The sequence below is a fragment of the Choloepus didactylus genome, chromosome 5 (assembly GCF_015220235.1).
Source record: "Choloepus didactylus isolate mChoDid1 chromosome 5, mChoDid1.pri, whole genome shotgun sequence".
NCBI classification, from domain to species: Eukaryota; Metazoa; Chordata; class Mammalia; order Pilosa; family Megalonychidae; genus Choloepus; species Choloepus didactylus.
The window spans coordinates 92,620,076-92,646,653 of NC_051311.1; the positions used below are offsets into that span (position 1 = coordinate 92,620,076).

The window sequence follows — 26,578 nt, forward strand, 5'->3', positions numbered from 1 at the left end:
GATGGAGCCGGAATTTAAACCTAGGAAGTCTGGCTCCTGAGTCCCATCAGTTAATTATGGGTGATAAAACAAAACCTGATGGGGGTTGAGGTTGGCATTCTAGACCAAGGGAAGAGCAGATACAAAGTAATGAAAACACAAGAAACATGGTTTGTTTGAGAAACACAAGGCATTCTGTATGGTGGGAGTATGAGTAGTGGCAGAAAGATCTCCAAAAGGGCAGGCGGAAGTCAGTTCATAGAGGAACTTATTTGCCAGATTTTATCTTACAGGAAACGAGGAGTTACTGAAAGATTTTAAACCGGAAAATAACATGATCAGGATTGGATTTTTGAATAATCCTTCTGACAGTGATACGGAAGATGGTTTAGAATCAGTTGAAACTGGAGACAGAGGCCACTATTCGGAAACGTTTGCATTGTCCCGAGGAGGTGATGCGGGCTTACCCAGAGCAGCAGTATTAATGGTGGAAAAGAGGAATGGAGCTGAATGCCCCAAAAAGAAACTGAAACTTTTGTATTTCAAATGTGTCAAAAGTATTACAGAGGGAAATAAGATAATGGTTTTCCTCTGTTTGCCTTTGTCTTCCTGTTGATAAAATAATTCTGTTTAAAGTCTTCAAAGAGTCAAGGATATTGTCTAAATTTAGGTAAATATATAAATATTATTTTTAAAACTAACCTTTAATATTTCCAAGTTGAAGAAACAAATAGATGTGAAGGTTAAATCTTTTATTTTACAGAGTTTTAAAAGACACGGAACATAAAGAAATATAAGAATTTTAAACAAGAGCTTATCGTTATGGCATTACTCATCAATTCTGTCTTTAAAGCCTTATCTTCAGTAGCTATCCAAAAATAAGAACCAGTGAATTTAGTTACTAGGATGTTTTTTATGCTTTGTATATGTAAACTCTTTATTTGTTGTACCAATGTGCTGTTAATTCATTTAGAGCTTTACTACTTAGCAGTTAGAAAGATTTGATTTTTTACCAAGTATGAGTAAATCAGTCCCAACTGGAATTTCTATGGATCCAATTTTAGGCAATATTTTCAAAGAATGGTAAAACTCAAAAATACAATCTTAAGATAAATAAAATACTAGTCATCAAATGGAACTAAAACAAGACCCTAAATTATACATTTGTAAATAATCAACATTTATGAACATTAGTACATATTAGTGGATAGCCATTTTAAGGCAAAAGATTCAGATATAATCTATTACCATCAACATGTTAAAGATCCTGCAAATCTAGAATATACTTTATAATGAATGACATGGAATAAATCTAAAGATGAATTGTTATATTACAGTACTCTTTGATAGAAAAATGCCATAAAAGTATAATGGAAAATAAAATTTTGATCCTTTGAATTCAGGCAGAAAGATACAAAGACAAGTTTTTCATTATTTACATTGATTAACACATTATTTCCCCAGTTCTCCCAAAATGATACCTATTTCCCATTAAATCAGTGGGTACTCTATATAAACAGATATTTTTGTTTAGAATTGTGTTTTGTGATAACTCCATTTTGATTACAGAAGAGTACTTCTATAGCTTATATATATTTTAATTACATGTAGTAAATGCAAATACTGTTATGTGAAATAAATACATTGTATATCAAAACCTTTAGTCTTTCTGAAAAACAAAATCACAAGAGAAAAATAGGATTAATTCAGTTACAACATTTACATTTGGAATCCTATTAAGCAGATATTCAGCCTTTGAAATACAGTGATATTTCATTTTACATTTTGGTCATCACTTAATTCTATTTGCATTTCTCTTGCTTTAACATTTTAATGGTATTCATATTAGCTTAGTTTTCATGTTTACCTAAAACTTCCTGTTTTACATAAATTCAAAAGAAAATCTTGCTTCTTTTTGATTAAAACTTTCTATAAGGGCTTAATATTTGAAAAATTAACATACCTGAAGCAGCTAGCCCCCTTAATCATTTTCAAATAATGGGTAAAGATGCAGTTTTGTGTTGTGTTTTGAAAACTTGACTAGTGTCTTAGAAGCAGACAGTAGAACTTAAAGATTGAATGTATTTCTATGACTCACATGCAGTACAGTGTATTATTTTAAATTTTACTCTAGAGCTCTTTTACAGCCAAATACTGCTCTTTCTGAAATAATCCCTTTTAAAATGAAGTTAAATACATTTTAATAAAATTTTCAATATTATATTTGCATTCTAAAATTAATTAATGAATTATAAAAATTACAGATATTTTTGTTTGTTTAAAAACCAACACCTACATTTGTATCTTTTGATAGTAAAACAAGCAGTACACCAGCTAGGGTTGAAATATATAAAATTTGAACTATTATTCTATGTATTTCAATTTCATGTTTTTAATAAATAAATTTATCTGTATGTTCTAGAAAACCTAGCTTTCTATCAATGAAGTGAATCACTTAATGATATTATATTATTGCTTATGATATAAAACTGGCCTTCAGAGGATTATAGCCTACAAACAAATGCTTCTTTCACCACCCTCAGGCACCCCCAATCCCCTCTCCCCCCTAAAAAAAAGCTGATCAGTAGTTTAGCACAGTAGTGAGCCATCTTAAATCAAAAGTGATTGTGCATACAGAGCAGAGGAAGATAATCTTTATGTTAAAGTAGTTTTCACCATAAACATCTAAAAAATTATAAACTGTAAATGAATTACTTTTAAGGTATGGTCTTTATGATTACATTATTTTCTGAATGCTTTATAACATTATGTTATCACATTTAAAAATATTTTAAGCAACAAATATTTTGTATTTCATGAATATTACATGAACATGTTTAATTATATATGTTATTTCCCTTTGCCTGGGAACTAAAATGCTGTAGGGGCTTCCTGATCAAAGGAAATGCCTTAAATTGAATAAATTCATCTCAGAATAGGGACTAGGGTATTTAGAGATAAATAGATAGCAAAATCACTGTTTACAGCTTGAAAAGGTTGATATACCTTCAGATGTGCTTAAGTCATGGCAAAAAATATGCATTGCTTGTGTGAAATCTAGCCTGCTGAATAAACAATTATTTTTAGTTTTAGCAAGTAATACAAGTAATAGAAAACTTTTCAGTTAATAGAATTACAAATCTAATGTGTAATTCTCAATATTCCCAGTTACTTGCAAGTGTTCATTTGAATAATAGCGTAACAGCAACAAATAACTCCTTTAAAAAATGTATATTTTCAGCTTTATTTCAAATGCTGTGTAGCATCAGAACCCACTACTTAGAGATACAGTTTTGAACTATGGAAAGGGTGCATGAAATATGGCGTATTACAAAGTACTGAAAGAAGTAATTGCCCTCTAAAGTAACGAACACCTGGAGGAATGAGCATAGTGATTTATGGCTTAAAGTGCTTGGGTCTAATCATCATTTTGGCCTCTTTGAAGGAGGACTTATAGCCACCAGGATGAGCCTCACTCATTCCAGGCCAGGTGCCCCAGAAAATTCCATTACGGACACCTCTGTATTTCTGGTGATAGTATTTGCCATTTAAGTTTGCAGAAAGACATGCATCAAACCACCAGCCTGAACTGTAGTAGAGCCCGCAGTTCCCAGAGGGATAGCGATCATTGTCTCTGTCTGGGGTGGTGAAAAACTTCAGGTCATGGTTGTAATGTTTACTGAAATGTAAGGCATCTCCAGCAGTGCCATTGTAGTTGCCAACATGTAAACGGTATTTGAGAAACTCATTAGCTACATAAAAGTGATCATACAGGGCATATAGTTTGATACCATTAAAGTCTTCAAGATCTATTCTCAGAATCATTTCCTTACTCTTGGTCAGAAGATGGATCTTATCGTTCCCCAGCCAAAATTCTCTTCTGAGGTTTCCAAAGCCTACTTTGTAGTCTTGCCATGTTTTGTTGAAGTTGGTGCTTCCATCGAGACGTGCCTGCAGCACTGTCCAGCCTCCCCCCATAGTCTCCATGTCACAGTAAACTTCGAAGCTACTATTTTTGGGATCAGGTGTAACTCTGTAGGTCTCGCTGCTTCTTTTGCCTATTGCGTGGTAGTCAGAGCAATCTTTATATATTAGATGTTGAACTGAAAGGAAGAAGAAAGGATGGCATTGGATTTGTTGATTAAAACTATGCACCTGAAGAATTCTTTATATATACAAAAACAGTTTGATATTTCAATCAATCAGTGACAATAGTGAAGCTTTGCTCTGCTAAACTTACTTGAAACCTGTTTAGCAAACACTTGTTAAGGGCTAAGAAATAGTTGTTATAAGAACCTAAGAACTGTACTCTTTGAGACCTGGTGTGGTAAAGCAGAACAAGGCTCTCTAGTACTCTTGGTTGGTAAAAATTGACATAAACAAGAAACAACAATAAGAATAAGATAAAAGTAATAGTATCATTTAGTGAGTGCTACCTGTATGTTCCAGGCACTGTGTCAAAGACTTGATAACATTTTCACACAGAATCTGCACATCAAACTTGTGATGTAGGTATTATTCCCAATTTGCAGTGGCTTGCCCATGTTCACATAAACAGTAAGTGGCAGAGCCAGAACAAGGACTCATATCTGTGTGATTACAAAAGCTTGTTCTTGTAACCACTGCATTCCTCGGTCCTGAAAGGCACATAATTCTGATTCTCCTAGAATTGCATTCCACACATACAGAGGAAGCACAGGCTTCCCTTCTCCACTGTTTTACAGGATATGTTCCAAATGATGCATTTTTAAATTCTGTTGTACAGTATTGATTATAAATTCATATTTATTTTACTTGCTTGACAACATAATAAAGAAGCACGAGTTAAAAAGAAATATTTTTTTTTTCAGTAATATACCAATATTCTTATTCTGAATTTATTTTCCAGGAATGTACTTAACCAGTGTTTCACGTTTGATTTCTAGAAACAAATGACAGGTGATTATGCTTAGGATAATCACGATAATAGGTTCTGTAGGAATTAAAGACAGATATTTACTCCTAGATAATTTTTATAAAAATTAGATGAGTTTAATATAAGCTCCTCTCAGGCACAAAAATCTATTCGTGTGTATTTAGAACTAATACTGTTCAGATATTTCCAAAAATCTTTCTTTCAATAGAAAAGCAGATGGTAGAATCTTGCTTATAGCATTAAAATTGCCATTCAGCGTCAAGTCTAATGTGCAACCAGGTATGTAACCTAAGATGTGAGCCGCCCTCCTAGCAATGTGCAGAATACATTATTCCCAATTTGCAGGTACATATTCAGATACAGGCTGCTAGGGTTACTAACAACAGTGGTCCTTGGGACCCCAACCCACTTTGGCAGATTCTCTGGGGACAAAGCATGCCTGCGTACTTGTTCCACATGAATGTGATCTTAGTCTCCAGGCACAGGACTCCTCACCCTTGCACTCTAGTAAGTGGAAGTCCTAATCCAGATATGGCGTCCAAAGTGTAACAAGACTGTCAGCAGCAGAGGGTCCAGGAACTCAAGCGGAAAGCCAAGGGGATTCAGGGAACAAATCCCACTGCAGCAGTTGATGGGCAGAGAAGGTGGTTAGATTTGCAGTCTCTAGCAAATATTTTTTTTTAAGTTAATTCAAGTAATTTAGATGGTGTGTGTGGGTTCTATTTTTATATGCTTGAATTCTGATTCAAGGTAAAAGAGATAAAGAAATAAGCATGTATTCCAGCCTTAAAATGCATTTGTGCCACTAGATCTCAAAGCAAAAGTTTTGCATACAGATGAAGCCACATAGCTGCTTTCATTGCATCTGTAAAACCTCCCTTTTCCACTGGATATTTAGGATTATGAACTGCAGATTACTTGCTAAAATCTTTCAAAGACCTCTTGTTGTTGTATGAGAAGTGGCAGTCAGCCAACCATAAGACAGTCCTCAAACTGATTTCCAATAAATGAAAACACTTTGCTGACATTGCCTAATCTCTGTTGTTTTCAAACACTTCAGTGAAGAAACAAATGAGTTAAATGCACTAAAACATTAAGAAATTCTACCTCTGCTTCTGCTTGTGTGTTGGTCTAGCATCAACAAGTAAGGGTGGATCCTGTACAGATCTTGAAATTGAAAGTGCTTTCTAATGGGTAGAGTAAAATCTAATTGTGATTTTTGTAATTAGGTCATATATCAATTCTGTGGTCACATTTACAAAGGTATTTATTTTCAGTACTACCGTGATGAATAAAAAGCGTTATTTATTTAATCCATCACTTTTTTAGCTTATTTGCTTGGGCTAATGTTTATAGATACTGAATAACATTCATGAACATACATAACATTCACAAACAAGTAGTAAGAAAACATTATCATACATACCTGGACGTGATTGTATTTGTTCTTGGCTGGGGCACTTCGATGAACATTTGCCATCCAAACTATTGACAACAAATGTTAGATTTGCCACTTTGCTGTCAACATAATTTTCTATGTTGTTCATATTTACAAGATTCAGCTTCTCCAGGCGACCGTGAAGTCCGTTGATCTCCTCTTTGGCATTCTTTAGATCAGAGGACAGCTTGTTAACCTCTCCCTCTAATTCTCTCACTCTGTTGTCACCAGCCTCTTCTGGGTCCCCTGTGCTGGTACCAGCAGTCCATTTCTGCCCAGGACTCTGTTGTCATCAGCTTGCAGTTTGCAGTCTTGGCAAGATTTCTTCAGGTTATTTACAATTTCCTTGAGGTTCTGGACTTCTTTGAACACTTCCTCAATCTTGCTGAACTCCTTTGGGAGCTGAAGAGTCAGGGGGGGCAGGGTTACCTGGTAGGGGCATTCCCCACCCTCCTCGCATCTCCCCGTGCTTTCCAGTCTCACCGGGCAGGTGTCCTTCACTATTTCATCTTTGATTTCTTCTGTTTCATTGTTTGCCACAACCAAAAAACTGTGAGCAGCCAGGACAGCGGAGCTCAGCCAGCACAAGTTAGCTAGCTTCATCTTTGCAATGGAGCTCACCCCAGCAGGGAAGTGTGCAGGGCTGAAGCTGCTTTAGTAGCAGCAGCTGCCTGAGTCAGGCTTTCTGTGTTCCCAGGAAAGGGCGGGAGCACTTGCATCACAAGTTTTCAGAAACGCAAAGGAAGAGGAGATGGTCCTCATCAAATGCAGTTTGCCAAAAACTGTTAATTGTTCCCAATCAAAATAATATGCATCAGAATTACTCTAGTTGGTCAGATGCACATATTCAACAAAGGCCCCTTCTATGTTTTATTTTACAAAGCACAGGAAAAGCCTTGCATTCCGAGAAGAATTTGTTATACTTATGCTTGAAATAAATTACTCAATTATTCTTAACTTCAGTAGAGGAAAGTTTTTAAAGATAACAATGTGCTAGTTATCCAGTTTGTCTGAAGAATAGAAATGTTACTAAAATGGAAACAGTCCTTTTTTCCTTCTTAGAATGGGGTATTGGGGATCCTGTATTTTCTTCATGTTGGATTTTTGGGTGAAACTTTCTCATTTTTTCAAAGTTTCTGAGTGTAACATTGCACCTTTTCTACTTACAATGAACTTTTAATTCATTTATTTGAGAAAGGGAAGCAAACGTTTAGAGAAAAAAGTGCTGCTTTTTATTCCTTTGACCATAGCATAATGAAGTGGAAATGTGTAAATAACTAAAACATATTTAAAAGATGCATTGCCTTTCATCAAAACCAGCAGACAACCGTCTTTGCCCTTCACCATTTTGTAATTCTCCTGTCATCTTCCAAGCTGCCCAAATGTGAATCTTTGGACTATTACTGCCTCTGTTATGATTCTTTTCACAGCTGTCTTTGTCTTCCTTTCCCACCAGCAGCTCTGACAGTCAGACCTCCAAGTGGGCTCCTCAAATCCCGTCTCTATACCTCTTGGTTATCACTACCTGTCCAAAACTAGTCAAATTCAACGGCAATTTTCGAATTTTTTCTCCTCAGAGGCTGAGGTCAGCAAGGGGGCATAGCTTCAATTAGAGGGAAAAGAAAACACCCCCTTTATAATTTGTTTTGCATATTGGTGTTTCGTGTAAGATTTTTTAAAGGATTTTAATGCTTAAAAAGTAACTTCAAAATGATGGACAGAGATGAAAACCCAAATTCTTTATTGTATTACTTATGATACTTTGTAATCCATCTCATGTTTATTTCTTTAACCCGGTTTCCTGTGACTTTTCTGTACAACTGCTTCATTCTAGCCAGATGACCCCATTCACGTTCACTAAATGTATCAGGTTCACTTTACTTCCACAATTGTGTTTACACCATTCCTCCTACATGTGCTCTGCTCATCTAATTCTGCCTGAAGACCAAACCTCACCAATGCCTGAAGTCTTCTCTCATGTTTTCATACATACTCTCACCCACACACACATACCCACACTGTGTATGTATAAAATAAGAGAGACAGAGAGAGAGAGACTTCTACAGTTAGTAAGTCCATCGAGAGCAAGACTCCATTATTGATGAATATTCAGGAAACCGCCCCTGAATCTCCCTCTTACTGGATGTGTGTGAATCATTAACTTCTCTGACCCTCAGTTTCTGTAACACTAAATGAGGAACTTAGCTATTCTTTCCTCCTTACAGGGATGATATTTATAAAAACTTGGAGTACTTGTGAGAAATAAATACAATGTATAAATGTAACATTCTTTCCATACAAATTTGTCAAACATGTTCTACACACCTTATACCTCACTTTTCTCCCCTTCTTCCAACTTTTTAAAAATTAAGTTTGTTTTTCTCTCCGTCCATTGAATGTATCCAAACCACTTTTAGACAAAGTGTTTAAGTTTCTGGCTGAAAATATCTAATAGTCTCCTAATTTCATTTCATTGTCCTCATCTACTTTGAAGCTGTGACATTCCCATTATAAGGAAAGAAATAAATGAATGATTAGGTAATTTTTAAAAAACACAATGATGATAATTTAGATGAAAAATTATTTTATACAGTAGAAATTTATAGGAATGATGTTTAGTTTCCAGTACATTATTAAATGTCTTTGACTAGCTAGGATATGAATTCATATTTAGCCAGTCCAGTATTCATTAAGGATCCTCTGTATACTCAGCACTATGCTGGAGAATATATGAGATACATGACACAGCTTCTTCCATTCATTCACTCATCATACATTAACTGAGCACCATCTACAGACAAGGCACTATTCTAGGCACTTTGGCTACACTAGTGAACAAATGAGACAAGGATCCCTTTTCCTTCTTAGGAAGAGGCATTCTTCATATTGGACTTTCAGATGAAATCTTAAGCAATTTAAAATTTCTAAATCTAAGAAAGTCTAGTTTTCTGACTCTTGCAGTGGAATTTGGTTCACCTGTTTGGATAAGGGATTTGCTTATCAATCACTCTTGCTGATTCTTAGGCCCTGCACTCTCCATTTCATCAAAAACCAATGATATAATTCCACCTAAAAATACCATCTGTCCCTTCAAGACCCATAGAAAATCCCCCCCAAACAAAGGCAGGGGACTGCTTTGTTATTCACATATAGATGATCCTCTGGGTTCTCAATTTTAAACACTGTTGGTCACTTACTACAAGGCAGACACTGAGTGACTACCACTGTGAAAAAGGCTCAGCCTGCCTAATAAATGTATAACCCTTGGGGGCATGGGTTATAACTATGCTAGAAACTTTCACAAATAAATCTCACTATTCCTCCCATCTCTACAATTACTACTTGTACTTGCTGAAGAGCAAAGAAAGTGCTCAGAACAATAAATGGCTTGCCTATGGTTTTACATTTTTTAAGAGATAGAACTAGGATTTGAACTTGAATCTCTGACTCCAAAGTGCATGTTTTTTCTCCTTTACCACGTTGCCATGTTGGCAGGGGTTCCGGTTTGCTAATGCTGCTGTTTTGCAAAACACCAGAAATGAATTGGCTTTTATAAAAGGGGTTTACTTGGTTACACAGTTACAGTCTTAAGGCCATAAAGTGTCCAAGGTAAGGCATCAGCAATAGGGTACCTTCACTGGAGAAAGGCTATTGGCATCCAGAAAACCTCTGTTAGCTGGGAAGGCACATGGCTGGCATCTGCTTGCTCCCAGGTTGTGTTTCAAAATGGCATTCTCCAAAATAATCAGCTTTCAACAGCTGTCTTCAAAATATCTCTGTAAGTTTCAGCTGCAAGCTCCTTCTGTCTGAACTCTTATATAGTGCTCTAGTAAACTAATCAAAGCCCACACTGAATGGGTGGGACCATGCCTCCATGGAAATTATCTAATCAGAGTTATCACCTACGGTTGGGTGGGTCACATCTCCATGGAAACAACCTAATCCAAAGGTTCCAACTTAATCAACAGTAATACGTCTGCCCCCACAAGATTGCATCAAAGAACATGGCTTTTTCTGGGGCACATAATGTATACAAACCAGTACAGAAGGGGTGGGAATAATACTGGTGGAAAGGTTTATTGGAGCCATATTGTGGAGCACCTCATGCTTAGACCAGTACTTAGATTAGGGGGGAGCCATTGAAAGTTTTTTTTGAGCAAGGGAATAATATAATCAGTTAAGTAATTTAGAGAAATTAATCTATCAATGATATACTAGATGCACTGGGAAGGGAAAGAGTAGAGACAAGGCAGGAAATGAGAGAGTAGCTGCAGATGAGAGACAGTTTGAAGATGGCCTTTGAAAGCAGACTCTTGCTCTGGAGAAGCTAAGAAGAGGATAAATGCCCCAAGAGCTACTGAGAGTGACATTTTGAAGAGGAGCTGTGGCCTAGAGAGGAACGTCCTGGGAGAAAGCCATTTTGAAACCAGAACTTGGAGGAGACACCAGCCACGTGCCTTCCCAGCTAACAGAGATTTTCCGGACACCATTGGCCATCCTCCAGTGAAGGCACCCGATTGTTGATATGTTACCTTGGACATTTTATGGCCTTAAGACTGTAACTGTGTAACCAAATAAACCCCCTTTATAAAAAAAAAAAAAAAAAAGAGTAGAGGCAAGGAGAACAGTTTGGAGGTGATTTTAATAGTTCAGGTCATTGTTTCCCAAAGTGTGTTTTCTGGAACATGAATGACTAAATGCTGATGAATGTTACATGAAAATACAGCTCCAGGATAAGTGGCTTTGAAAAATATCAGACATATGCTAATGTGTGTTATGGCTGGCTAAGAGGAAGATAATGTATGCTACATTTTTCAAACATAATTGATAAAGGAACCCTCTTTTTCCCTAGGACTATGTTTAGCAATGAGTCTTCTGATAGAAATCAGTAGGAAAGGGTGTTGCAGGTGAAATATACTAGTGTGGCGGCAGGCACTAGGTAAGAAGTGAACTATTTGGTGGTAGGAGGGATGATAAAAGGGGAAGCAGATATTATTGCCAAAGAGTAACACAAGCCATGAGAACTGGTAAATGATGAGACATGGAAGGAGAGGGAGAGTAAAGGGAGAATTATGAAATATGACTCTGACTGAATTTGATTAGTGTTGTGGTAATGACACTAGAGAGGGAGCAGTAGGTTGAGAAGAGTGTAAAAGTATTCTTCCTGTTTTGAATACATTGAATTTCAAGTACTGACAAGCCAACAAGTAGAGATATCTAGCAAGCTATCAGACATCTAGGTATGAAAATCAAGACAGGATAGATTTGGATGTCAATTGGAAACCACAGAAACCAAAAGGATGGTGAATTACATTCACGATGTTGTGCTACCACCAGTTGACACCACTGAATTGTGTATTTGGATGTGGTTAAAATGGGAAATTTTAAATTGTATGTATGTGACTAGATTAAAAAAAAATATTCATCCATTGAACTGTACAACACAAAGAGTGAACCCTAATGGAAACTATAGACTATAGTTAATGGCATAGTTATAAAAATATTGTCTCATCAATTGTAACAAAGTTACCACATTAATGCAAAATGTTAATAATAGGGGAAACTGGGGGGGGACTTGGCGGCGAGGGTGGGGGAGGTGGGTGGAATATGGGGACCCTGTGCTATGCATGGTTTTTCTGTAAACCTACAACTGCTCTAATAAAATAAATAATTCATAGATATATATATATGTGTATATATATATCAAGATATAGGACAAGAACTAGGACAGTACAGTGTCATGAAGACCAGGAGAGAAGGTTTCAAGAAGGAGAAGGTCATCAGAGAATCAAAAACTGAAGTGCTAACTTCCTTGTCCTCAACTCCTATGGAATACCCACCCCTGACCTTGACCTTCTGCCTCCACCTTCTTTATGGAAGCCTTGCTGGATTCTCTCATGACCAGCCTACCCTGACTCCTGGTATCAGCAGCTACTAATTCTTCATTGCAGTGTCAGAATCATCTGCCCTCAGCCAGTAGTTGACACACTGTACTAACTTGTAGATTTGTTTTTCAGACCTAAACAAAGTATTTAACAACAATACATGGTGGGATTTTAAGGTAGCAAGGTTTGTTTTTATAAGCCACATATGAAAATTAGTTTCCTCACTCTACAGTCACAACATACTCAAACTTCTTTTTTCTCTTATACAAAGTATATTCAAGATAGGATTTGCGTTTACTGTACCGGATCAGATTCCTAAAGTAAATTTCCATTTCCCCTAATACAGGTTTTTTCTTTTCCTTTTTCTTTTTCTTTTTTTAGAAAACCCTTTATTTCAATTTGTACCAAAGGAAGTAACTAAATTCAATGACAATCATTATTGAAAGTTTTGAGATCCTTTCATTGATATCAAACTTTTTAATTTAACACATTTGTAGTTTCTGATTTATTACATTCAAGAGCCTTTGATTTTTCTTTAGGGAGTATGTGCTTTGTTGATTGAAAAAAATAAAACATTCACTTTTTAAATCACTTAATTTAAAACGTCAACAGTAAATAATGTTTATTTTAATATTCCTCAGAAGTCTTAGTCCTTGTTCATTATGAATTTCATGGAAACAACATTAAACAAAAGCCTGTATTTGACAACCCATAGAGAGATGAAGAATTGTCTGATTTTGGTGGAAGCTTGAATAATAGTTGATAGGTTCTTTGGTTTGCCTTGCCAGTACCTCATTCTAGCACAGATGAAGTGACTCTGACTTGAAATCCTCCAGTATGGATCTATCGTGAAAGGTACATTATGTGAAACCCTAAGGTTTCTGGAATAACAGAAGGCATAGGGTGGAAACACCCAAATGTTCACCATTCAGGGGACTACAGAACATAGAGTCATCTCGTATATTAATGGCTCATGTTGTCCATGGAGAAATCCAGGGCTTCTCAGGGTTGACTTTGATGGAACTGGAATATTCCATGGATGTCTTAGAATGTCCAATAATATTAATTATATCAGTCAACAAAATATATGCATACTATCTACCTCAATCCAAGCCAGGGATTATGGAGGATCCAAGAGATCCATGGGACATGGCATCTGATTTCCCTGTCATCTCTCCAAATTCCCAGAGACTTAGAAAACTTTGTATGATCCATACTGAGGAAACAAATTGTATTTATTTTCAATTTTGCACTGAAGATGGATCTAAAGTTTCCCTTTGTATTCTTGAAACCAAAAAAAAAAAAAAAAAAGAATAAAATCATAGTAAGGAAATCATGAAAATCAAAGTGCAGATTTCTGCATCTACTCTTTCTGGTGGAGTGGCAGCTGTATTGTTACAAAATCCATGGCATAATAGTCAACATTGAAACACATAGAGAGTTCCTCATCCAACTTCTTCTAAGGAAATATTTTAAAACATGACTTAAAGTATAGAATTCTGAAATATAGCATTATTTTATTTATTTTATTTCTTGCTCTACTTTTAGTTTGATGTTATCTACAATTTGAGTCATTTCCTGTTATTTTCAGCAAAAGCTTTTCAGTATAGAAGAAACCACTTCATGATTATCAACAGGTGTAAAGTTGTTTTCAACGAGCCACCATTATTTGTCACAGCTGCCTCTACTTGTACATTTAACATAAAATTATTTTGATCATGTTTACATGTTTGAATAATATGGGATGTGTTTTGACAGTTGATGTAAAAATTCAGCTGTGACAACTGCTATAACACAAAAACATGGCAAAATAGATACATAGTCACATACAATGATAGATTTAAAATCTCCATGTATTAGAGTGATCATCTCAAAAACAGCATGGCATGAGAAGGTGAAAATAGCTCTGGGATGGGAACCATTGACCCCTGTCCTTAGTGAGGAACCTTCCACTACCTCTCTTGCCACCTAACAAGGCCTTAGGAGGCTAGGCCTGAGTTTTCTCATCTGTAAAATGAAAAGATCAGATGAAAGATCTTTGTGGTCCCTTTCAGGTAGAACATGTTAGGATTCTAAATGCTGTTAATCAGAAGCCACATAATAGAAAACATATCATCAAAATGTGAATAATTAATACCAAAAGAAAATTACAGACAACTACTTCTTTTTAGCTATTCATCCACTCAACTAATATTTAGCATCTATTGAATCAGCCTCTGTACTAGCCCTGGAGATAACAAGAGTGAAAAAACAGATACATCCCTGACTTCGTAGAGCTTTTAGTTGCAAAATCATGTATTTCAAGTGGCCTTGGGCAGAGGTAACGTGTTTGCCTTTAGAGTGGGGTCTGGTAAGCACACCAAGACCCTTCCTGAACCCCAAACTACCCCTTGCTATGCTATGGCTTTGGCATCTCCTTTTGCTAACCCTAAAATTGCTACTTTTAGAGTGTTCTTGCCAAGTTAGACTACAAAAGTGGCACCATGTCTTTAAATAACCACTGCTCTATGAATACATGCTTCCTGTTGCACACCTTTTTTTCTTGCTTCTTAACTCACCTTCCTGACTACCACCACTCCAAATTCTCCCATTTACTAAAAGATAAAGGAAGTATTCAGAATATATGAAATTTAAAAAGAAAACCTTATCCCATGCAAATGGAATTTTTAGGTGCCCTAGATCTGAAGTTTATTTAATGAGGATAGGGTTTATTGATTCAATAAATTAGCAATTCTGCAGAATGCACACAATAAAAATATAGCTGCAGCACTGTAATTGTAAAAGCACAGGAGGCAAATATATTAAAAACCTTTTGCTTTTTACAGTTGTTTCCCTATTTTTTCCTTGTTTTTATATTTTTGTTTCTGCAGTGCGAAGCAGTGGAGTTGAAGAGGGAGAAGAAGATATTGCTTTTTAGCAACTAAAAAGCATATGGATTTGAGAAATTTACTTTTTTCTTTTCCAAGCCAAGCACCAGAAGAGGAGCCTGGCCTGACCTGTAGAATCCAGGCCAAACTTAGGCTGCTCTTCCTCCCTGCTCCACAACATCTAATGCTTATTTTGTGGCCCATGTTCTGTAATTTCTTCCTCTGATTCCCACCTGAACTTAGAAGGCAGAAATAGAGTGATAGCAGAATGAAGTGAAGAATGAGAGGTGATGGTAATGAGGAAAAGATGACAGACTAAAAGCAGAAAGAAGAGGGAATGAAAGAAATTGAGTCATAGTGGGAGCTGTACCATAAGTTTTTGTTCAATGAGGATTTTAAGTCCATATTTAAAGCTAATTTTATAGGAATTTTTTTTCCAGAATTGATATGAAAAGAACAAAGTTAGGGAACTTGATTGGAATCAGAGCATTAGGCATCAAAGATAAATACCTCCCTTACCATTTTGACAGTGGTCAGTCTTATTAATAGCTGCTTCAGATTATATTGTTAAAATATCCATCAGCAAAGTTAAATGCACTTTTAGGACATCATGTTGCAAGCAGGTTAACTTTACAAACAGCCAACTTACCCAATTTCCAAATATTTAAAGGGATTTTGCTGTGTGACTATTTGCTTTAATAACAACTTCAGTCATTGATTTTTTTTTTTTTTTTTTTTTTGTATTTTAAAATAATATTACTACAGTGAATAGCAAAATAATGGTGTCAGGTACAAGTTGAATAATATACTAGATATTTATTCCAGCAATTGATAGAAAATATTTAGAACAAATAGCTTTTAGAGTTTATTAAAGCAACATTAATATTATACAGCCATTTAAAGCTTACCTTTTTTCACATGCAATAAAACCTCAAAAGCAATATTACACGTTGTCAAGGCTAGCCCCTTCATTTTACAAATGAGGAAACAGACCTAGGAAAATCTAGCTGACCTGTCCTAGGTTGCTCAGGTCTTTCAATTTTAAGATCATCTACTCTAGATAGTGCCCTTAATTTGAAGCTACATTGTAGAAAAAGTGCTACAAAGATACAGTTTATTAAAACTTTCCTGATGCACTGCTTCTGAGATTTTAGAAAGTTATAGTTTATTCATGTCTTTCAGAATAATCGGGAGTTCCCAAATATGCTATTCACATGCCTTGTGTTACAAAACATGATTCAGACGATTCCTCAAATATATGCAAATCTGTTTCTTTATAGATCTTTTTTTCATGTGGATGTCTATGTTTATACTTTTGTATGCTGTCTGGCTTAGAATATAAATTCTTTAAATAATTATTTTTTAAAAAAACATCATGTGCCCCACCCTGCCCAGAGCTGCATTCTGGAAGGTATTTCACACATTTTTTTTTTTTTTAATTTCTGATTATAATTGAAATACTTGCTCACTGTAAAAAAAATATTAGAAAATAGAGAAATGCATGTAACAATGGTAATCCTACTTTTTAACATTTAGGTTATTTCCAGTATTTTTCTGCATATGTGTAATTTTATAAATATGAGACCATCTTCTAAATAGTTTTTAGTCTTTTTTAATTGTAATGCATAGTATACATGTATTAAAGTGCACAAAATATAAATGTACAGTTCAAAGCAAATATCTAGGTAACCAACACCCCAGGTCAAGACATAAAACATTGCCAGCTCTTAGAAATTACCCTTATGTCCCCTCACGCATCCTAAAGTAGCTACTATCCTGACCTTTATGATAATTCTTTCTTTGTTCTTTATGGTTTTACCACCTAAGCCTGAATCCCTAAACACCATGCTTTTGTTTGGCCTGTTTTTAAATGTGATGTAACTATAGAGCCAAACAGGATGCATTCTTTTGTGTCTGGATTCTTTCACCCTGTTATATTTGTGAGAGCCATCCACATTACTGCCTGTATTTTCCTTTTGTATGCTTATACCACAATTTCTTTATCCATTATATTGTCAGTGGACATTTGGGTTGTTTTCACTTTTCATCTATAACAAATAGTGCTACTTGAGCATTCTTGTACCTATCTCTTGGTGTACTTGTTCATGCTCCTCAGTGGGGTATTTACCAAGGAATGGAATTGCTTGTGTTTCTTCTACTTTAAGAGTAGAAGAAAAAGATTTCTCCAGTGTATACCCAGTATTCCATTATTGCTCCACACCCTTGACACTTGTTAATGTCACTTAGATACTGTTTAATCACCTGTTTTTCATGTCAAAGTACCTCTACATAATCATCTTTAGCAGGTGCATAGTATCTCCGTGAAAAGTGGCCTCATAATTTATTTATTTATTAGGGGATGTTTTAGCTTCCTCCTTGCTAAAACAAATACCATGCAATGGACTGGCTTAAACAATGGGAATTTATTGATTCATGGTTTAGAGGTTAGAAGTCCAAATCAAGGCAATGTTTCTTTCTTTCCAAAGACTGGCATTCTGGGACTGGCTGCTGGAGATACTTGTTCCTGGGCTCCTCTGTCACATGGCAGTGCACATGGCAGCCTCTGCTGGCCTCTCCCTTCTCTTCCAGGGTCTGTTGACTTTCAGCTTCTGGTCCTCCCTCTCTCTCTTCTCTCTCTGTGACCTCCCCTATAAGGCCTTCAGTAATAGGCTGTTCTAGTTTGCTAATGCTGCAGAATGCAAAACACCAGAGATGGATAGGCTTTTATAAAATGGGGGTTTATTTCGCTACACAGTTACAGTCTTAAGGCCACAAAGCGTCCAAGGTAACACCTCAGCAATCGGGTACCTTCACCGGAGGGTGGCCAATGGTGTCCGGAAAACCTCTGCTAGCTAGGAAGGCAGCTGGCGTCTGCTCCAAAGCTCTGGCCCCAAAATGGCCTTCTCCCAGGACGTTCCTCTCTAGCAACCTTGCTCCTCTTCAAAATATCACTCCCAGCTGCACTCCGTTCCCTCTCTTTGAGTCAGCTCATTTATATAGCTCCACTGATCAAGGCCCACCCTGAATGGGTGGGGCCACGCCTCCATGGGAACACCTCATCAAAATCATCACCCACAGCTGGGTGGGGCACATTCCAAGCAAATCTAACCAGCACCAAAACTTCTGCCCCACAAAACTACAAAGATAATGGCATTTGGGGGACACAATACATTCAAACCGGCACATAGGCTGAGACCCATCCTGCGCTACATCTTAACTTAAGCAACCTCATCAAAAGTCCCATTTACAGGGGATCACACCCATTGGAATGGATTAAGTTTAAGAATATGTTTTCCTGGGGTACATAGCTCCAAACCACCACAGGGGACAATTGGGTTATTTTCACTAGCATAATTAATGCTGTAGTGCATCTCATTTTATAAATACATATATATGTATACACATATGTGCATGAGATACACATACTCATATATTATACATATATCTGTATATATATGAATATATTTATCATTTTATAAATACATATATATGTATATACATACGTGCATGAGATACATATATTCATATATTATTCATATATATCTGTATATATATGAGTGTATATATATACATATAGATATCTTTGGGCACTTGTAATTTATTTCCTTAAGATATAATTCCCAGAAATGAAATTGCTGATCTCAAAGCATGTGTATTTTTTAAGGCATTTGAAACAAATTGCCACATCACCTGTTTCTTAAAAGAAAAACTATAAAATTTTATACTCTCACCCAAAGTGTAGTCATTTTCTCACACCCTCCTTAAAACTGGGTATTATCTTGCTTGTAAAACTTCTCTAGTATTATCAGCCCTAAACGATAACTAATTGCCTCAATTTTAAATTCTTGGCTTATAAGTTATGGAATTTTTCTTATAATTATTAGTCATTTGGGTTGATTTTTAGTGACTTACATGTTCATGACCTCTTTTCATTCTTCTGTTATGTAGTTTTTCTTTTTCTTTTTCATTAGTAATCATTAACTATATATTTTGGCATTTTTATTTGCATATTATTTCTAGTTTAACATTTGTTTTTTAATTATGGTATTATTGATATATGGAAGTCTTTAGATGTTGCATTTTTATATCGATTCACCTTTGCTTTATGGTTCCTGCCAGATAATACAATCAGATAAATATTCACCTATATTTTCTTCCATTATTTTTATGGCTTTACTTTTTATATTTGAATTTTAAATACTCTAGAATTTATTTTAGAATAAAGTATGAAATATGAACCTAACTTTATTTTTTCCCCAAATGGTTAGTGAATTCTTAAAATACAATGTGTAGATGAGCACCATCTTTTCCCACACCAATTTGAAATGATACATTTTATCACATATTGAATTATACGTAAATCAGGTGTGTTTCTGAGCTTTCTTTTTGTTTATACTGATATGGATCTCTATTCTGGTGCTACTGTCATGCTTACATAGCATAGATTCATAATACATCTTATATCTGAAAAGGAAAGTTCACACTTACTACTCCTCTTTTTCAAAATTTCAATATTTTTAACTTCCAACTGTACCTTATAATCATTTTTATGTTCAGAAAAACCCCAGAGATTAATTTGGGGATAACTGTGCTCTTCTAAAATATTTTTTTCATCCTGGGTCATTCATTCAAATATTCTTTTATGTTTACCTATACACATCTGTAGGTTTATCCTTCCTCTCTCTATATGTCTTTCTTTATTCAAAGTGTAACTTTTGGAATTTAGGAATGTCTTTGTTTTGTTAAAGTGGTTATTTTTATATTCATAGCATTATAAAATGCACTTGTTCTATCTTTTTTAAAAAAAAATTTGATTATTGTCTCTTGGTTCCATGCTAATAGTGATATTGAAATTAGCTGTTGCCTCTTCTTGTCCCTCCTTTTCCTCTTGGCATCAATTTGACATAGTATCTTTCTATGGATATTGTCTACCCCATATGGCCTTTTATGCGAGCCAACCTGGATTACCTAAAGTTCTCTAAATGTGTTTCACACTGTCTCCATGCCATCAGCAAGATTATGCTATTCACTTCTCATTTTTTAATTCACTGTAAAATGAATAACAGAATAGGATTGTGGTCAAATTCCTACAAAGCCTCTGACCAGCTTTGTGATCTTGCTCAAGCTTCTCAACTGTCTTGAGTTTTGTTTCCTTTTATGGATTATATTGTTTATTTCATACAGTTGTTATGAGGATTAAATGAGATAATCTATGTAAAGCACCCACCATAATACATGTTACACAGCAATCTCTCAATAAATATATAAACGTTAATCATTACTCTCAACAAAATATGGAAAGAATTATTAATTTGTTTTTCATTTATCTTTCATTTCTTATAAATATTTATTGAATAAATTCATTTCATGATTATTTGTTTAGTAAATATTTACTGAATGACTACTGTTTTCTAAGCAATTGCATGTACTCTTTCATTCATTCATTCAGCAAGGGTTTTTGAGTTCCCATGGGCTACACCTATGTGAAAAAATGATCTCTACCATAATGAAACTTCCAGGCTTCCATCTTACCTAGAGGTCAGTCAAATTATGCAATTTCTGAGTAAGTTATTTTGTTTCGATAGCTCCCCTCTTAGAATCCCTAGTTTTCTAGTGCTTGATTTGTCTGGAAATAATTTTCTCATTAACTACATTACTGTATGTTCACTTCCTATTTGGCTCAAACCTCCACTAAAATAACTGCTGGGGTAAATTGTTCCGAATTTAACTGCACTTCCCTTATAAATTAAAATTTGCTTTTCTGTCAAAACTCATAAAGTACAGAGCCAAAGGAATCATTAGCTGCAAGGATAATGTGTGTAGATAAGGAAAATTCCCTTATGTTAACTGAATGTTTCCTGTTTTTCAGCCCCCACAAAATTTAGCTGACCAACACATTTCCTCATCGTGTCTTTATAAACTATCCAAGTTGGCACATGAAACTAACCATCCCACATGGTATATATTGTATTGAATTGAAAATACATATCAATATCCAAAGTAGCAAAATATATTTTAAATACTTCAGTCAACAAAATAGCAAATTCATGTTTATATAATGTTTTCATAAAATTATCACAAATTAAAATGGAAAAACAGTAAGAAAATCTCAGGAATTTTAAAGCTTAAAATTAAGCTAAAGTTCCAACCATCAGATGATGCAGTCATACAGCTCAGGTATGTACAGAGACAGGTAAGGGAGACAGCCACAACCTCAAAAGATACGATATTCCAAAAAGTTTATGCAAGAGGTTTATAAATAGAGCCATTATCTCAATTAAATGGTATTTTTTACCTTGAAACATATGTGGCATGAAATAAGTATAAAGCAGGGTCCCAGTCTCAAAAGTCTACAGGGCCCATACAACTAACAAATGAGTGAATGAGCCCAGGTGTTAGCACAAGTGCATACATTGAATGGGTGGGGCGGACTGCGCTCCTATAAAAGGGGCAGTCTCAGTACCTCTGAAAGTTAGCCTTCTGCTATACAACAACTGTTTGCTGCAATGTTGGAATATGAACCCAGTGTCATCAGATCTAATAATTTTTCAAGAGAAGTTGAAAATTCAGATTTTTATGGGAAAATCTACCAATTTTTCAACTTTGGCATCTAATTTTCTAATTTAAAAATTTGTGCATACCGAACAAAACATTTGAGGAGAATAATTATCCTGTTGGTTGCTAGTTTGCAGCATCTGGCAAAAAATAAACTGTTATGATCTAGATTAAGGTCTATCTTACACATTTTAAGGAATTTTAAGTGCTATCTTACCCTCTATTTGTCTTTCATTTACTGATATAGAAATCTGTAGAAATGGTTACGTACCTTTAAACTGTTAAAACCTATCAGTAATAACTGGAAATGTGGCATGCATATAAAATGAGGCTATTTATGTTTTCCAGAAAGCACATTAAAATATTTTCTAATAGTCAACTTAGTGAACTAAAAACATCTGTGTTTGGTGAAATGTTTGTTAGAATCTACTTTTTAATATTTTTTTCATTCCCTTCTAGTTTACTTTGCTTGGGTTATCAAAGTTGGTATCAAATGAAAAAGTTAAAATTGTATTTAGTGAGATTATATTTTTTCCACTTTTCTCAAAACTAAGACAAGTTAAAGAACTACATCCCTGAATATGATAAAAGCCAGATTTCTTGGAAAACTATGTTAATTTCTGAATATCCTACCCTTTTCTGAGGAAATTCCAGGATATTCTGTTATGTAATTGTCATGGGTAATAGTTATCCTATTCAATTACAGTATTTCAGTAAATTTATAAGATGACTGGTTCATATTAGGACATAAACTAAAATATCCTGTGACTCTAACTTTATTTTTAAATGTAACATTAATACCCATTTAGTTCTTTAAAAATTCTGTTATCTTTCCTCTAAGGAGTTTTTCTTAGGACTCAAATATCCCATTGAAGGGTTTCCTGCTTTATTCAGTGATTTGAATTTGATTCTTAAATTTAGACCACTAATCTACAAAATTCATTTATATTGAGTAACTATGGGCTGAGGTACGCATCTTTGGGAGGAGTAGACTTGTTGAGCTGAGGACTTTCCCTGGGTGGCAAGCTGTCATGAGAAAATGTTTGACAATTTTTCTCCTGAAAGGCTCTAAATATTCTATTCCAGCCTGTGTAGGGAGTGTGTATTCCCCATCCAGTCACCCAATCCATAATCTTTAAATCCCCCACAATTAATATCAAATTTATGTTTTCTTTCCTTTGTATACACTCGCACACCCTTACCCTTCAGGTTGCTGGTGTTCCATCCATGACTGACGACTTCATACCCTTTTGGAGATGTCCTTGATCATTTTGACCCAATTCATATGTATATGTGATGAGGGAAAGCCATACATTGAGATTTCCTTTTGTGATGTGCTCAGACCTTCATGCCATACTGCCACCCTGCTACATACTGTTAGGTTATTTAGACATGTGTTGAGCACCTGCTGTGTGCCATGTAATGTGTAATTTTCTTGGGGCTCAGATGATGTAATCTTCCATCCTGAAGAGCACTCTCCATCTGGTGGAAGAGGCACACTTGAGCATGATTTCAGCATAACAGGATAAGTGTTCTAATTGAGAAATGTATTAGATATAGTGACCTCATTCTTTATTAATTCGTTAAATATTTTCACGTGCTTAAATATTTTGTCAGGTCCTGTTTTGGGTAGTCAGGATGCATCAAGGGAACAAAAGACTCAAAGATATTCTGCTCTCAACTGAAACATTTGCAGAAAACATAGAAAGAAAGGCTTACCTCGGCATTATAAGGTTTCAGTTCTATTTTCATGATAAACAATAATTTCAGTGCACAAAATTAAACAGCTTCTATGTACTAGCAACAAACAATTCAAAAATGAAATTAAGAAAACAGTTCCATTTACAGTAGAATAAAAAAGATAAAATATTTAGGGAGAAATTCAACAAAAATTAAATGACTTGTTCAGATATGCTGCCAGGATTTAGAGCTGCCTTCACAGTGAATTAGCAACAGTGGAACTCAAACATCCCCATGTTCTGCTCCCAAGCTTCCATTTTCTGATATTAATGGGGAAGTTCAAGTTGCAACCTTGGGCTTTTTTTTTCTTTTTAAAAGAACATTTCTGTGATAGGTAGTGAAAGCTTCATTGTCCATCACAACTCTGCCTGCTGGAAGGGGAAGTGGAGGGCACATTTGCTGGTTATCGGTAGACCCATGAAATGCCTCCACACTGAATAAATTAAGTCTTAGCTATGAATACTGCAAGAAGCACTGTGGACAGAAACATCTTCCTCCCATGAGGGTCGGAACCAGAGGACCCAAACTTTCTTTGTAGTGGACACCTGCTGTGTCCCTTGCCTGAAATCTCACAGCCTAGACCTGGGGCACACAGGCTGACAGACAGCTGTGAGGGGAGGTGCTGCCCCTCCTGGTGAGCCTGGGGGGGATGTCTGAAAGATCACCCACAGCTTCTCAGTAACAAAGAAAGAAGTCTGGTTCAGGGTTCCACGCCACTTTGCGACACTCTGTGCTCACCTGCATTTACAGTGACAACCCCTTAGGACAGGCTCAGGGAGTGGTTTTGATCTGTGAGCAATGAAGTGAGACAAACAATTGACCAGATGTGGACATCTTCATCATACATCTGTAACCCTTGTGTGAGAGTGGCCCAGGTCTCTTAGGGCCCTGGCTCCATTTCAGGCTTTTCACAGCCTGGACATCCTCAAGGCCCTAAAGGTACATTACAGGTGGGAGCTCTGCATGTGAAGGACTCAATGTTAACTGAGCAGGTAGGTACTCAGCCTGCAACTGAATTCCTTCTAGGGCCCATGCCATCCCCTGTCCCCAACTCCTCTGGTTCCTGTTTTGTGACTTTAGTCATTCCACTGTTTTTTTTTTTTAATATATAAAATGTGAAATGTTCCTTTATTTTAACTTTACCATGCTTTTTTCTTTTTCATTGTTAAGAAACACTTTGTTTTTTTATTTTTTTTAATTAAATTCAGTTTTATTGAGATATATTCACATACCATACAGTTATCCTTGGTGTACAATCAACTGTTCATAGTACCATCATATAGTTATGCATTCATCACTCCAATCTATTTTTGAACATTTTCCTTACAACAGAAATAATCAGAATTAAGAATAAAAAATGAAAGTAAAAAAGAACACCCAAATTATCCCTGCCATCCCACCCTATTTTTCATTTAGTTTTTGTCCCCATTTTTCAACTCATTCATCCATACACTGGATAAACGGAGTGTGATCCACAAGGTTTTCACACTCACTGTTACCCCTTGTAAGCTACATTGCTATATAATCATCTTCAAGAGTCAAGGCTACTGAGTTGGAGTTTGATAGTTTCAGGTATTTACTTCTAGCTATTCCAATACATTAAAACCTAAAGAGTGGAGGCAGGGCAAGATGGCAGAGTGGTGAGGTGTAGGTTTTAGTTACTCCTTCAGGGCAGGAACTGCATGGACCAGATGCTGCAGAGCAATTTGACTTTGGGCATACTTCATACAGCACTCACAAACATGTGGAACAGCTGAGATCAGCGAAATCTGTAAGTTCTCGTGGCCAGGGGACCTGCCCCTCCCTGCCAGGCTCAGTCCCGTGGGAGGAGGGGCCGTCTGTGCTGGGAATGAGGAGGGAGAACTGCAGTTGCAGCTCTGATTGAAAACTCAGACTGCTGGATCGAAACTCCAAACATAGATAGACTGAGACCAGACACCAGAGAATCCAAGAAGAGACATCCCAGTGGAGAGGAGATAGGGCTAACAAAAACAGCAAAAAAAAAAAAAAAAAACCCAAAAATAAAAACAGAGACTTTTTGGAGTTCTGGTGAACATAAAACAGAGAAGGGCAGGGCTCAGGCAGAGTCAGGCTCATATGCAAATCCAGAGAGTGAGGTCCCTGGTCTGAAGAGCCCAAGAGCTGATTTCTCTGCTTCCTTGATTGTTCCTTAATGGCCCTAATCTCCTTGTCTCTTAGCATTTCAATAGCCCGTTAGAACTGCAAGGAGAGCCCTTTTTTAAAAAAAAAAAAAAAAAAAAATCTTTTTCTAAAGCAATTACTCTAAGAAGCCCAAGCCTCAAAGACTTGCAATTTGGGCTCAGGCAAGAGCAGAGCTAAGATAGCTCTGAGAGACAAAGCAATAAGTCTAGTGGCTGAGAAAATTCGCTGAACACCACAACTCCTCAAGAAAAGGGGGGCGTCCCCTTACAGCCATCTTCCTGGAGGGCTAGGAATGCTTCTGACCAGTGCCAGCACCACAGCCCAGAGCTGCCCCAAACAACCCAGTGTGACAGGAAGTGTTTCCAGCAACACACACACACACCACAACATAAGGCATGGACAATAGCCTTTTGGGCACCCACAGGTAATTGTCCCAGAGCATGGAAGGCAGAGCTGTGTGACAAGGGGGAAATTAACACGCCCCATTCAGCCATCCTTTCAGCAGACTGGGAACACCCCTACACAGCCCTGCAGCCCAGAACTTCCTTTGGGGGACAGTGCTTACCTGTGATGTATCACAGTCTTCTCAGCAGAGGACCTAGAAGGGCACGGCTTGGAAGAGGGACACACACGCAAGTCTCAGGGACCATAGGCCAACACCAAGGACTTATGGGTCAGCGGCAGAGACAAACTGTGATGAGACTGAACTAAAGGATTAGACTATTGCAACAGCTTTAAATCTCCAGGAACATCTGGGAGATTTGATTATTAAAGCTGCCCTCCCTCCCTAACCACTCAGACACACGCTCCACATTCAGGGCAGGAAGCACCAATCACACATGCAAACTTGGTGCACCAATTGGACCCCACAAGACTCACATCCCCACTCACCACAAAGACAAAGTTAGGGAGAACTGGCTTGAGGGGAATACATGGCTTGCAGATGCCACTTGCTGGTTAGTTAGAGAAAGTGTACTCCACGAAGCTGTAGATCTGACAAATTGGAGATAAGTATTTGAATCAGCCAACATATCCT

The 26,578-nt window shown here is 36.4% G+C and overlaps 2 protein-coding genes across 4 annotated transcripts in view; one reads left to right on the forward strand and one right to left on the reverse strand.

Annotated features, from left to right (window-relative positions):
- Positions 1 to 26,578, forward strand: part of CCDC146 (coiled-coil domain containing 146) — a 170,109-nt gene that overhangs the window by 56,047 nt on the left and 87,484 nt on the right. The gene's annotated exons all lie outside the window — the stretch shown is intronic.
- Positions 711 to 6,996, reverse strand: FGL2 (fibrinogen like 2). The gene is given in 3 exon segments (XM_037836491.1): positions 711 to 4,082; positions 6,321 to 6,584; positions 6,587 to 6,996. Coding segments are annotated over 3 exon segments (1,320 nt in total). The 5' UTR covers positions 6,936 to 6,996; the 3' UTR covers positions 711 to 3,375.